Source organism: Rhinopithecus roxellana, chromosome 5, assembly GCF_007565055.1.
Source record: "Rhinopithecus roxellana isolate Shanxi Qingling chromosome 5, ASM756505v1, whole genome shotgun sequence".
Classification (NCBI taxonomy): domain Eukaryota; kingdom Metazoa; phylum Chordata; class Mammalia; order Primates; family Cercopithecidae; genus Rhinopithecus; species Rhinopithecus roxellana.
In genome coordinates this window covers 73909794-73922758 of record NC_044553.1, presented here as the reverse complement: position 1 = coordinate 73922758, position 12965 = coordinate 73909794, and the positions used below count along the sequence as shown (strand labels likewise).

General features: G+C 43.7%; 2 protein-coding genes across 5 annotated transcripts in view; both read right to left on the bottom strand.

The window, feature by feature from the left end:
- The window catches only part of SLC12A6 (solute carrier family 12 member 6), a 108743-nt gene extending 101284 nt beyond the window's left edge, over positions 1-7459 (bottom strand). For 2 of the 4 annotated variants that reach the window (XM_030930090.1, XM_010386312.2), the window contains exon 1: positions 5809-7459. In XM_030930090.1, the coding sequence (XP_030785950.1) occupies positions 5809-6079 (271 nt within the window). In that variant the 5' untranslated portion in view covers positions 6080-7459. The remainder of the gene's footprint in view (positions 1-5808) is intronic. The other 2 variants (XM_030930089.1, XM_010386311.2) reach the window with 2 other exon arrangements.
- A 3936-nt stretch (positions 7460-11395) lies between these two features.
- NOP10 (NOP10 ribonucleoprotein) lies at positions 11396-12846 on the bottom strand. The gene is made up of 2 exons (XM_010386309.2): positions 12689-12846; positions 11396-11789 (listed from the first exon to the last, which is right to left on the bottom strand). The coding sequence occupies exons 1-2, from the start codon at positions 12740-12742 to the stop codon at positions 11649-11651; spliced, it is 195 nt and encodes a 64-aa protein (XP_010384611.1). The 5' UTR covers positions 12743-12846; the 3' UTR covers positions 11396-11648.
- Positions 12847-12965: the final 119 nt, after the last annotated feature.

Here is a 12965-nt window from a genome sequence, read left to right as displayed (position 1 = left end):
TCAGAAAGTTGAGGTTGCAGTGAGCTATGATCACACCACTGTATCCAGCCTGGTTGACAGAATGAGACCCTATCTCAAAAAACAAAAAACAAACAAAAAAACAAAAAACTATCAAGAGGATGCTTTCAGGCAAGCTAAGAAGGTACCAAATCAATGTATTTTAGCTCACGATTAGAATGCCGAGGTAAAATATGGATAGTATTTAGTAACTATATAATATAGAAGATATATTTAAGAGAAAGATAACAGTCCAGCCTGGCCAACATAGTGGAACTCCATCTCCACTAAAAATACAAAAATTAGCTGGGTGTGGTGGCGCGTGCCTGTAGTCTCAGCTACTGGGGGCTGAGGCAGAAGAATCACTTGAACTCGGGAGGCGGAGGTTGCGGTGAGTGGAGAACATGCCACTTGCACTCCAGCCTGGGCGACAGAGTGAGACTCTCTCTCAAAAAAGAAGAATAAAAACAAAACAAAAGAAAATAATAGTCACCTATGATTGGCAATACAATATAATTCACTTATTTTGGTGTGTGGCTAAAAATGATAATTTTGTTTTTTGTTTTTTGTTGGATTTTGTTTCTCAGGGTAGAGGTATTTTTTATTTTTATTTTGATGTATTTCTTTGAGACAGAATCTCGCTCTGTCACCCAAGCTGGAGTGCAACTTCCACCTCCCAGGTTCTCATGCCTCAGCCACCTGAGTAGCTGAGATTACAAGCAAGCACCACCACACCTGGAAAAGTTTTCATATGTTTAGTAGAGACAGGGTTTCGCCATGTTGGCCAGGCTGGTCTCGAACTCCTGGCCTCAAGTGATCCTCCCACCTCGGCCTCCCATAGTGCTGAGATTACAGGCGTGAGTCACCATGCTCAGCCTAGAGGCACTTTTTGAAAAGTTCTCTAGATCATTTCATTATGCAGCCAGACGAAGTAGCACTGCTGTAGTACATACTACATATGTAATGTACATACTACATACTAATATGCCTTTATCAGAGTATGTTTTTAATTTGTCTCTGTTCTTAAGTCTACAAGATCTTCAGCTCAATATATACTTATTGTGTACAAGTTATATGGGATATCACATATTATACTAGGTGTAAATAATTTTGTATCCTTGTCCTCAAGAACCCTACAGCATAGTTGAGGAAGACAGTATGTAAATAAAAACAAAATACAGTGATATAGGTATTATAGCAATATAGGGACAAAAAGAGCCTGGTTTATTATATCTGGATATGGGGTTCAATCAGAAAAGGTTTCAGAGAGGACACGCCTTCTTAAAGAAAGGACTTATCTAAATTACTTTTGTGTCTCTAACATCTCTCACAAAAACTTGGTTAACAGCCAGTCTCAAAGTTGTTAGACTTCAACTCTTCACTTCAGAAACCCACTTCAAGGCTACACACTAGATCACATTACGTGAGAAATGCTCTACCTCTGAAATTGCTCATTCCAACAACATTCAACCATCTGACCACAGTCTTTAATCTTTCTACACTTTTCACCACACTTTACTTTATCAAGTCCTCTGGTCTCTTAGTGTCTCTATTTTATCTTAGTTGATCATTTTCCTTTGCTGTATTTTTGCATGTTTCTACTGTTGGACTTATACAGCATTATAATTTATATACAAATGTGTTTGCTTTCTCTATTAGATCATAACTTTCCTTAGAACAGATAACGGATTCTTTTTCTCTGTCTTTAACACCCAACATCTTTAACAGCCAGCCAGTGTCTCATTCTTAATAATTGCTCAGAGTAATAAATATTTGGTGAAGGAAAAAGTAAAGTGCTCTAGTCATTTTCACCACTATACCATGAGATCTGCAAAGGCAGAAACTGTATGTTATCTGTATATTCCCTACAGTTAATACCAGACTGCCTCATACATATCAGCGTCTCGGGGAGTATCTGTTGAATTATAAAAGGTTGAAATGTATTAGGGACTGCAGGCAGGGTGTGTGGTTCACATCTGTAATCCCAGAACTTTAGGAGGCCGAGGCAGGAGGATCATTTGAGGTCAGGAGTTTGAGACCAGCCTGGCCAACAAGGTGAAACCCTAACTCTGCCAAAAATACAAAATTTAGCTGGGTGTGGTTGCAGATGCCTGTAATCCCAGCTACTTGGGAGGCTAAGGCTGGAGAATCACTTGGACCCGGGAGATGGAGGTTGCAGTGAGCCAAGATAGCGCCACTGTACTCCAGCCTGGGCGACAGCGCGAGACTTCATCTCAAAAAAAAAAAGTATTAGGGACTGCAAATGACATATAAAAATATGCTTTATAGCCACATGGTTATAAAGCACATGTCAAAAATGTTCATCCTAGCAGAGGCAAAACGATGCAAGAAAGAGCACTAGATAAAGGTCAGGAGGCCTGAACTTAAGTCTTGGCTTTGCAATTATGTGATCTACAAATAACCGTCTCTATAAGCCTTAGTTTCCTCATTTATTTTGTTATTTTTTAGTCTAATCTATTGGGGTTTTAAGTCTCCTTATTTATTAAAATATGGTTTGATCACAATGAGATTCTAGATCATTAGCTCTAACATGTGCTTTTCAAACAAATTACTATAAAATGACACACTATAAATATTTTAAAATTGTATATGCCCTTAATTGTTTTGGTAAAAGAAAATTCCACTCTTTTTTTTTTTTTTTTGAGACGGAGTCTCGCTCTGTCACCCAGTCTGGAGTGCAGTGGCGTGATCTCAGCTCACTGCAACCTCTGCCTCCCGGGTTCAAGCGATTCTCCTGTCAAGGCCTCCCGAGTAGCTGGGATTACAGGCGCATGCCGTCACGCCTGGCTAATTTTTTGTATTTTTAGTAGAGACGGGGTTTCACTGTGTTCCCCAGGCTGATCTCGAACTCCTGAGCTTAGGCAATCCATCCGCCTCGGCCTTCCAAAGTGCTAGGATTACAGGCGTGAGCCACCACGCCCGGCTCCACTCTATTTTTGTAACTCACTTTCCAGAGGCATCCACTCTCAACAGTTTCTTTTGTATCTTTAAGGCATTCTTCATACATAAGCTAATACACCGCTAAGATTCTTGATTTTACCAACTAGACAGTCCTATAAATTCAAATGGAGACTTGCCAAAATGAAAGAAAAATTACTTTGATAGCAGAAAGAAAACTGTCTACTCAGAAAGCCAGCAGCAGAAAACATTAAAACACACTGAAATAAGTATTTAAAACTTCATGTGGGGCCCGGCGCCGTGGCTCACGCCTGTAATCCCAGCACTTTGGGGGCCAAGGTGGGTGTATCACCTGAGGTCAGGAGTTTGAGACCAGCTTGACCAACATGGTGAAACCCCATCTCTACTAAATACAAAAAATTAGCCAGGTGTGGTGGCGCATGCCTGTAATCTCAGCTACTTGGGAGGCTGCGGCAAGAGAATCACTGGAACCCGGGGGATGGAGGTTGCAGTCAGTGGAGATTGCACCATTGCACTCCAGCCTGGGCAACAAGTGTGAAACTCCATCTCAAAAAAAAAAAAAATCTTCATGTGTCACCCCCTGTTTGTGTGACATAATGTGAGTAAAAGACATATGACAAGAAACTTTAGGTGGGAAGTTTCTCTACATGAAGAAATGTGGGAGGCATGGGGGAAAGAAGAATCATACTAGTGTCACAACCACACAAGGATGTACAAGGGTCAAAAAATTCAGAGAACTGTAAATACTAAAATAGCAAACTAATTGTGAAATGCACTATGAGCTTAAGGATGGTCAACTGTAGAAAGGATGCAGTTGTTTTCTATATTAAAGCCAGTCTAGAGAAAACGTATACTAACATTAGGCCCTTTTCTTCACAACAGCAACCTTTGCAGATCTACATCTAAATCTAATAGGGGCTTTCACATACTGAGAAGCCAAGGGTGAAATAATTATGTTTCTAAGTGGTTTCTTCTAATGGTGGGGAAAATTTATCACATGATGACAGTCATCATAAGAATTTTTTTAAATATAGAAAGAAAAAAAAGATAAAAGGTAGGTCACTGAGAAAGTAGAAAGTTCCACAAGAACAGGGCAAAGTGCTCTCTAATGGCCAGACTATTAATTTCCCTTTCATCTGGGTACCGGAGAATATTTAAACATTAAGTAAGGAATGTGTTATATAGAGAACCAAGCTTTTAACATCTGTAACCACGTAAACAAACATACATTTCACTTAGACATGTCCCCATTTTTACCCCTGTAGTCCCCATTTTTATCCCTCTAGTGTAAAAGGATACCACTCTAGACTGTAAAGAATGCCTAGGGTAACGTCAGAACGGCTGACTGGACAAGGATCCTGTTCTGCTGGTCTAACACATTACTGAAATAAGTCCATTTTTCCAAAGAATAAAAATACAATTCCATAACATTTAGGTCACAAGTCTAACAAGCTAAACTATAAATTACCTAACAATAATTACAACATTAAAAAATCAACACTGGTATAGTCTTTATCTGGTATTTTTACAACCTAAATACAAGCATGATGGATAAAAACTAAAACCACAATTTGGAATTAATTTGGAGGAAGAGGAAATGATCAATTTTTATTCCATACTGTTATTTTAATACAATGTATGATATACTGTAAAATTTGTCAAAAAGTTGAAAACAGTAAAGTCTGAGAACCAACCTATAATATCTCCATAAAAGAAAAAATGATTAGTCAAGGATGAGTGAATTCTAGAACTGTAAACTTTACCAAATCTACCTTGTCTCCACATATTAAAAGCACACACAGAATTAAGGAACTAAAATCATTCTGGTTTCCTGAACCCTTTAGGTTAAAAGGAACAACATTTCCTGACACCGGAAAATGGTGAGTAAGCCTTGCTTTCACAAGACAGTGGGTGAGGCTACGGTTTTCAAACTTGGGTGGGATATTATTTTAAGAGCCTCTAAGGGAAATTTTTATCACTAAAAGATATTAGTTACAACACAGCATAAAACTAAATATATAAAGCAGTACAGGTCTCAAACTTTTAAATTTCAGAGTCCAAAAAACGTTACGATCTCCCCATTTTCTCTCTTCTCTCTCTTCCATCACCTCTTCCCAGTACATCAAATAAAACCAAGCCAGCTGACACACACAAACTGGTTTAGGAAGCTAAAGGTCTGCAGCAGTCAACATGAGCCAGGAGTGGCTTGTGTGCTACCTGCTAACTGTAAAGACTCATCAGACATTCCACCTAAAGCTCAGAGAGAAGAAATTACATGGGAATCAGGCCCTAAAAGCCTTTTTAGAAGTCTTCCATTTGACAGAATAGCACATTAGATCTACCCACCATCACCCTGAGTGGGCTTAGCTACTTGCGTCAAGGTCTCCATAAAAACATAGATTTCAAAAAAGAACTTTGCAATGCACATCCAAAGTCTTGGAAGAAAGCTACTAAGATATGACCAATAACTACTCCACGTAACCGGCCTTAAAGCAGACAAATAGTCAATGATGACTAGAGAACACATATCCGACTCACTAAATTTTAAAATTTAGGATTCTCTGTGCTGAAAAATGATTACATTCTTTGATATTCACCCCTAATCAAAATACCCATTTCATTTCTAAGACAAAAATGAGGAAGTTAAAATATACATTTGCCTGCCTCCTTGTCATACACCTTCCCACATGACAAATTACTACTGCAAAGAGCCTCTATGTCCAAAGAGTTCCTAAGCATCTCACAAAGAGGTGCCTTGGTTCCTGATGACCAATCATAATTATATGACTATGATCTTTCAGATCCATAGATGGTCATCTTGGATAAAGAAGCCAGTAATGAAAGTTTGTTGCGGCCTGTGTTTCTACTTACCCTCGGTGACATCCTGGGGGTGAGAAGTCCGGTCACTCGGTGGATCCAGTGCAACAGTTGCCAACGAAGTGGTGGCCCCAGACATCTCACTCATAGGCTCACTACGGCTTGTTTCAGGCACACTTTCCCGGGAGCTAAATCTTACTCGGGAACTAGATCGAGAGCTGAGGTCCGGACTGGTGTCTGACAAACCTGGAATGTCATCGATCTTTGTAGGTGTCACCATGAACCGAACTGAAGCCATCTTGGTGGTGGTTTCTGGAGGATGCATTTTGTTCGTTTTAAGAACAAAAAAAAATGGGGAGAACCTCGCAAAATCTTCCCCTTACGCTAGCTACTTTCGACTCCAATAATACAAAAGATAACTTGAAAAATAACACATTTCAATAACCTTGATTCACACCACACCAAAAACCCCAACTAAGAATCCTTCTATTCACAATTCAAGCCGACTGTCCTAGAAAGTGCATCACCAATAGGTGAATTTGTTTTTTAAGACAGAAAAAAAACAAAAAACAAAAAGACAAAACAATGCCAATCTTGTGTGATTTCTTTCCTTCAGAATGAAGAGCTACCTAGCTATCCCCTCTGGTCCAGGACTAAAGGCTCAGTGCCATGGTCTCAGGGCAGCAGAGGAAGCCTCCCTCCCCTCAGCCCCCAGGTTCCTGTCGAGGTAGTCCTTTATCTGGTGAGTGTCCCACGGTTCTAGTTGAGAGAAGTGCGTGCAGGCCAACCTTTATCAGGCGACTACAGCGTGGATCAGATTGCAAAAAGGTGTACACCCGGCCACCTGTTGTGTATCAGGTGAATACCCCACAGGTCTGGCTGAGAGGAGGTGTATGCAAAGCCACCCGGTGTTTTTGATGTCGACAATCCACTTGGGTCTGGTGGGAAAGGTGCGCATGCATAACGGGAAAAATAACCCACACTACTGAGAGAAGGGCGAGCAGAGTAGGATGCAGGGGCAGAGCGGATTTCTGTCTCCGAGAGGTCGGTGAGGGTGGCGCGCCCGCTCTTCTCCTAGCAGAAATGTCCTCGGGGTCTGGGAGGAGGTTAGCGGATCAAGACACCTCGGACTGCAGCTCAGAGTCGTGGCAAGTCGTAGCTAGTCCACTGAGCCACGGTCCGCTCCCTAGGTTTCTCCTGCGTGTGACAGGACGGGCCACCCCCTTTGCCGGAGGCGCGTTCTCCCCAACCCCCGCCCCGGCGCAGGTCACCCCCTCGCCGTTCTTCCTTCGGGTCCCAGCAGAGGAGACGGCCCCGCAGGCTGGCCTGACGGAGCAGCGGGTTGAGGGAGAAGGAGGTCGCAGGTGCGGTATCCCGGCGCCAGCTGATGCGGATGCGCGCGCAGCTGTTGTTTACTAGCCGGTAACTGTTTCGGAGCCGCGGCGCGCGCAGGGTTCGCGCTGCCGGGGCTGGCGCCCCCTCCCCGGCCCGACGCCAGAGCAGCAGTTACGTGACCTGGCCTTCCCCAGCCCCGGGCCCGACGGGCTGCGCCCACGCCGCCGCAGCCCTTCCCTTCCCTCCCCGCTTCTTCCTCATTCGAGGTGAACCTTGCAAAGAGAAGCCCGGGGGGTGCAGTCAGAGGGCGGAACCGTCCCGCGGGCGCTCGAAAGCCCCGCCCAGCCTCCGCAGCCCGCGGTGACAAGAGTGCAGCACGCCTGCGCTCGCCGCAGGACACGGCAGGCGGGGCGGGGCCGAATACGAGTGGCCAGGGGCACGACGGGAGCTGTAGTCCAGGGCACGGCCCGACCCGCGTGAAGGGGGTAAAATCCTTTTCCTTGGTCCGGCTGTGCTGCACACTCACTCTGCATCTTAGGGGGCGGGCGCTCCTCCTCACCCTCAGAACCCGAGGAGCCATTTCTTTTTCACGAGTGTCTCTGAAAACATCATTCATGATTTCTTTATAAACCAGAAACACCGCTCCTATACCTGGGAATAACCCTCATTGTAATTTTTATGTAGAGGTCTAAAATAAAGTATTTTTATGTAAAAAAAAAAAAATTAAAACTATAAAGTAGGCCGGGCGCAGTGGTTCGCGACTGTAATCCTAGCAGTTTGGGAGGCTGAGGCGGCGTATCACCTGAGGTCAGGAGTTCCAGACCAGCCTGGCCAACATGGCGAAACCCTGTCTCTACCAAAAATACAAAACTTAGCCGGGCGTGGTGGCGTGCGCCTGTAATCCCAGCTACTCCTTAGGATGAGGCAGGAGAATCGCTTGAACTCGGGAGGCGAAGGTTGCAGTGAGCCGAGAATGCACCACTGCACTCCAGCCTGGGGGACAAGAGCAAAACTTCCTCTCAAAAAAAATAAACAAAACTAAAACTGTAAATTAAAGTACCTTAAACACACTTGTCCTACTTTAATTTTTTTTCTTGTTCTTGTCCTTTAGTAAATGCTACGTCCACCTTCTAGTCGGACTGAAAATTCCATTGAATAATACATTTTTTATACCTGGAGAAGACATTGAGGTATTTTCTCAAATCCATTCCATCTTTTCACCACTACATTTATTGTCGCTAGAATATTTTTTCTTAGTGTTTATTTAATGTATACATGGAGGTGTTCCATAAATTTTGACTCATCGATGTTTTGTTTGAAAATCTATTTCCTAGAGCTGTGATCAAGACCTCTAAATTTAACAATCACCTGGGCCCAGAAACTGGCCCCTGGCTTTGCCCGGGGTCTTTGCTCCTCACAAGTGGTTGTTTAAGCAGCACTCCTAGCCATGGGAACTGTATTCCAGGAAGTTCTCTTTTATCAAATGACACACAGTCCAAATCCTTTCAAGGAATAAAGGATTAAAAAAGTTAAAAAGATCCTGATAACAAAATGAAAAATTCGAATGTCAAGTGTAAACCTCCTAAAGCTTGAATCTTTGTAAAGTTTGGGTTTCTTGATTCAGGCCCACAGCTTTCCTCCATTCTCTGCAGGATCAGTTTTTTCCTCAGGCAGGCCTGCTGTTCAAACTTCAGACTTTCTTTATAAAGAAACACAGAATTTTTATGAAACCCAATTTCCTACCAGTGTATCTGCATTTACTTATATATACCACCTAATTCCAATATACTATCCCTGTTAAGACTTTTGTTTCTGAGCACTAATCAAGCCCTATAAATTTATGTCTCAGACATTAATACCCCAGGGATCTCTTTTTTATTTCCTCAGGGAGACACAGCCTCTGGTGCAAAATGAAGGTTCATTCCTCAGGGGATATCTTATGGAAAAAGTCCTTGGTATATATTCATACCAGTTTGCTTTTTCTCCTCTATATTCATTAGGAATATTTCCAGGTTAAAGCTTTTCAGTCTACACAGGTGGTAGCACGGAGCAATGCTAATTCTTTTTTTTTTTTTCTTTTTTGTAAGATAAAGGCAGAACTGCAGCCAACATTAAAAAACTGGTAGCAAAATCCACTTACCGACTTTGGTGCTTAAACATTTCTCCAATCATTATCCCCTTAATTGGATAAGATAACTTTTAAAAATCTTTCAGATCCAATGTTTTATCCAATCCTATAAGTGAACAAGCTAAGCAATAAAATTGCTTGACAGGAAACAAGCATCCCATTTCAGAATTTCTGTTAACTCTTTAAAATCCTTCAGATCCAATGTTAAGAACCCTGCAAGTAAGTGAACAGGCTAAGAAATAAAATTGCTAGGCCGGGCGCGGTGGCTCAAGCCTGTAATCCCAGCACTTTGGGAGGCCGAGACGGGCGGATCACGAGGTCAGGAGATCGAGACCATCCTGGCTAACACGGTGAAACCCCGTCTCTACTAAAAATACAAAAACTAGCCGGGGGAGGTGGCGGGCGACTGTAGTCCCAGCTACTCGGGAGGCTGAGGCAGGAGAATGGCGTAAACCCGGGAGGCGGAGCTTGCAGTGAGCTGAGATCTGGCCACTGCACTCCAGTCCGGGCGACAGAGCGAGACTCCGCCTCAAAAAAAAAAAAAAAAAAAGAAATAAAATTGCTTAACAGGAAACAAGTATCTCATTTCACCATTCCTGTATGTTTCAGTAATTTATTTGAAAATAATCTGTCTTCTATTAATTATGACCCCAGTTGAGAGATTTTTTTTCTTTTCAGCAATCCACAACTATCCTGAACTTTTCTGCTGGGATGATCAAATAACAAGATCCAAGAAAAAGTCTGGCCGGGCACTGTGGCTCACACCTGTAATCCTAGCACTTTGGGAGGCCAAGGCAGGAGGACAGCTTGAGCCCAGGAGTGCAACACCAGCTTGGGCAACATAGTGAGACCTTGCCTTTATAAAAAATTTAAAAATGGAGTGGATCACTTGAGCCAGGGAGATAGAGGCTGCAATGAGTCGTGATCACATCACTGCACTCCTGCCTGGACCACAGGAGTGAGACCCCGACTCAAAAAAAAAAGAAAAAAAAGTCTTTCCAGGGCATGTCCTCATAAATCACATCTGTCTGTGCTAATTTAAGTTATATCTGCTTCTGGAATCTAGAATTTTTGATATCATAGAAAATAAAGATTGCAGAATTAAAATACAGACTCCACAGAACAATTTTAAAATCCATAGCACTAGGCGGGTCAAGGTAGCTCATGCCTGTAATCCCAGCACTTTGGGAGGCTGAGGCAGGCAGATCACTTGAGGTCAAGAGTTTGAGATCAGTCTGGCCAACAAGGAGAAACCCTGTTTCTACTAAAAATACAAAAATTAGCCAGGTGTGGTGGTGCACACCTGTAGTCCCAGCTACTCGGGAGGTTGAGGCAGGAGAACAGCTTGAACCCAGGAGGCAGAGGTTGCAGTGAGCTAAGATCGCACCACTGCACTCCAGCCTGGGCGACAGACCAAGACTCCATCTCAAAAAAAAAAAAAAAAGACCCAGGCTAGGTGTGGTGGCTCATGCCTGTAATCCTAGCACTTTGGGAGGCCGAGGTGGGTGGATCACTTGAGGTGAGGAGTTCGAGATCAGCCTGGCCGACATGGCGAAACCCTGTCTCTACTAAAAGAAATACAAAAATTAGCTGGGCGTGGTGGCTTGCGCCTGTAATCCCAGTTACTTGGGAAGCTGAGGCAGGATAATTGCTTGAACCTGGGAGACGGAGGTTGTAGTCAGCCACCCATGCACTCCAGCCTGGACAACAGAGCGAGACTCTGTCTTTAAAAAAAAAAAAAAAGGCCCACCACTTAATCAATGAGTTCAAAGATAAGTTAGTAAGGAGAAAAATCAGACTAAACAGGTTAAGTAACTTTCTCAAAGTTATACAAAAAGGAAATATTGGTCTTACTTTCAATTCACTGCCCTCTCTCTATAATATACCTATTACTTTTTCAAGTACTCTTCCATTTTTAATCAAAATGTTATTTCAAGGGATGAGAAATTACCTGACAACAGGGGTATTTTTCAATGAATGCTGACAGCTGTGAAAGTCTTAATCTTTCTTCCCCAATACCCTCCTATCACTAAGGGCACATGACCACTCTTGCTACAGCAGGACTGAAGTTTTTCTTCCAAGTGGTATTGTTGCAACTCTCTGGGGTACTCTCGTCCATCATCTCCCTCCCTTTAAAAAAATACTACCAATCCTTTCCTCCAACAACTCACAAAATAAGAGCTTTTCAAATCATTTTATCTTTAATAATCTTGTAGTAATTTCAAATACAAGAAAAAAAAGTCAAACGTGTTCCCTTTATGGGTGATGCCACCATGACTGCCTCACACAAGCATGCTCAATCACCACGATGAGACTGGATGCCAAAGAGTATGGCTGGTAAAAAGGGATCAGGGCTCACAGACTGAAGAGTTTGGTTACGGAGTCTCCGAGGGGTAACAGGCCGCAGAAGAGACATCAGTTTAAGGGACCTTCAGAGTACAGGGCGCGGTTGCTGGGTCATGAGCACCTTGAAGCGTTTCTTGATGGTGATTCGGTGTCGGGAGTATTTGTCATCTGGGGAGAACCGAGCAGGATGGGCTGAGCAGGTCTGTTGTCCCATCGGGTCAAATTTCTGCTCCAGGAATAGAGAATGTATGTCAGTACCGGAGTGATGAAATGCGGTGGGGACAACGCGAAAAAGGGCAAACATGAAAACAGAAGATGCAATGATCAGCTCAAAAAGTTGTACAAATAAATAAATATAAAACTTAAAAAGGCCAGGCGCGGTGGCTCACGCCTGTAATCCCAGCACTTTGCGAGGCCGAGGCAGGACGATGGCTTGAGGTCAGAAGTTGGAGACCAGCCTGGGCAATATGGCGAAACCTCGTCTCTACAACAAACAAACAAAACCAACCAACCAAACAAAAAAAAAAACCCAAACCAAAAATTAGCCAGGTGTGGTGGCGCACGCCTGTAGTCCCAGCTACTCGGGAGGCTGAGGCAGGAAGATTGTTTGAGCCCAGGAGGCGGAGGTTGCAGTGAGCCGAGGCACTACAGCCTAGGCAACAAAGCGAGTCCCTGTCTTTAAAAAAAAAAAGGTAAAGTGAGTGCAATGGCGCTATCTCGGTTCACTGCAACCTCCGCCTCCCGGGTTTAAGCGATTCTCCTGTTTTAGCCTCCCGAGTAGCTGGGAAAACAGGCGCACACCGCCACGCCCGGCTAATTTTTTGTATTTTAGTAGAAATGTAGTTTCACCGTGTTGCCCAGAATGGTCTCTTAACTCCAGAGCTAAGGCAATCCACACGCCTCGGCCTCCCAAAGTGCTAGGATTACAGGCGTGAGCCACTGCGCCCGGCCAAACATTTTTTTTTTTAATTAAAAAATTAGTCGCGAGCTCCCGGTTCTTCCCCACCTCGGTTCTGGACTTTCTGGTTCCCTGCACCCAGCTAGGTAACTCCGTGTATGGCCTCACCCACTCCTCCCATCTACATTTCTCGCCATGGCTATTTACAACCTGTTTTCTCTCCTCACCTTCAGCGTATAGACCCGATCTCCCTCCTCGTTGAGGTAATACTGGAGAAACATGATAGCTCATAAACCAGAGGTCCCAATTCGGTCCGCCGCTCCGTCTGCAGTGGTCCGCCCGACCGCGTCACGTGTTCGTCAATTTCCTTCCTGCATAGCCGGAAGTCTCTCTCTCCTGGCACGCCGGAAAATGTAGTCAATTTTTGCCTTATTTTCAGCTAGCCAGAAGGGGGCGCACGAGAGCAGGGCTCGGCTTGGGGGCCACACTTGCAACTTTGCAGGC

Excerpts from the sequence above, each read along its gene's own strand:
- NOP10 (XM_010386309.2), bottom strand. The coding sequence starts at position 12,742 with ATGTTTCTCCAGTATTACCTCAACGAGGAGGGAGATCGGGTCTATACG. Across the intron at positions 11,790-12,688 it reads ATCGGGTCTATACGCTGAAG|AAATTTGACCCGATGGGACA; the intron begins GTGAGGAGAGAA and ends TTCCTGGAGCAG.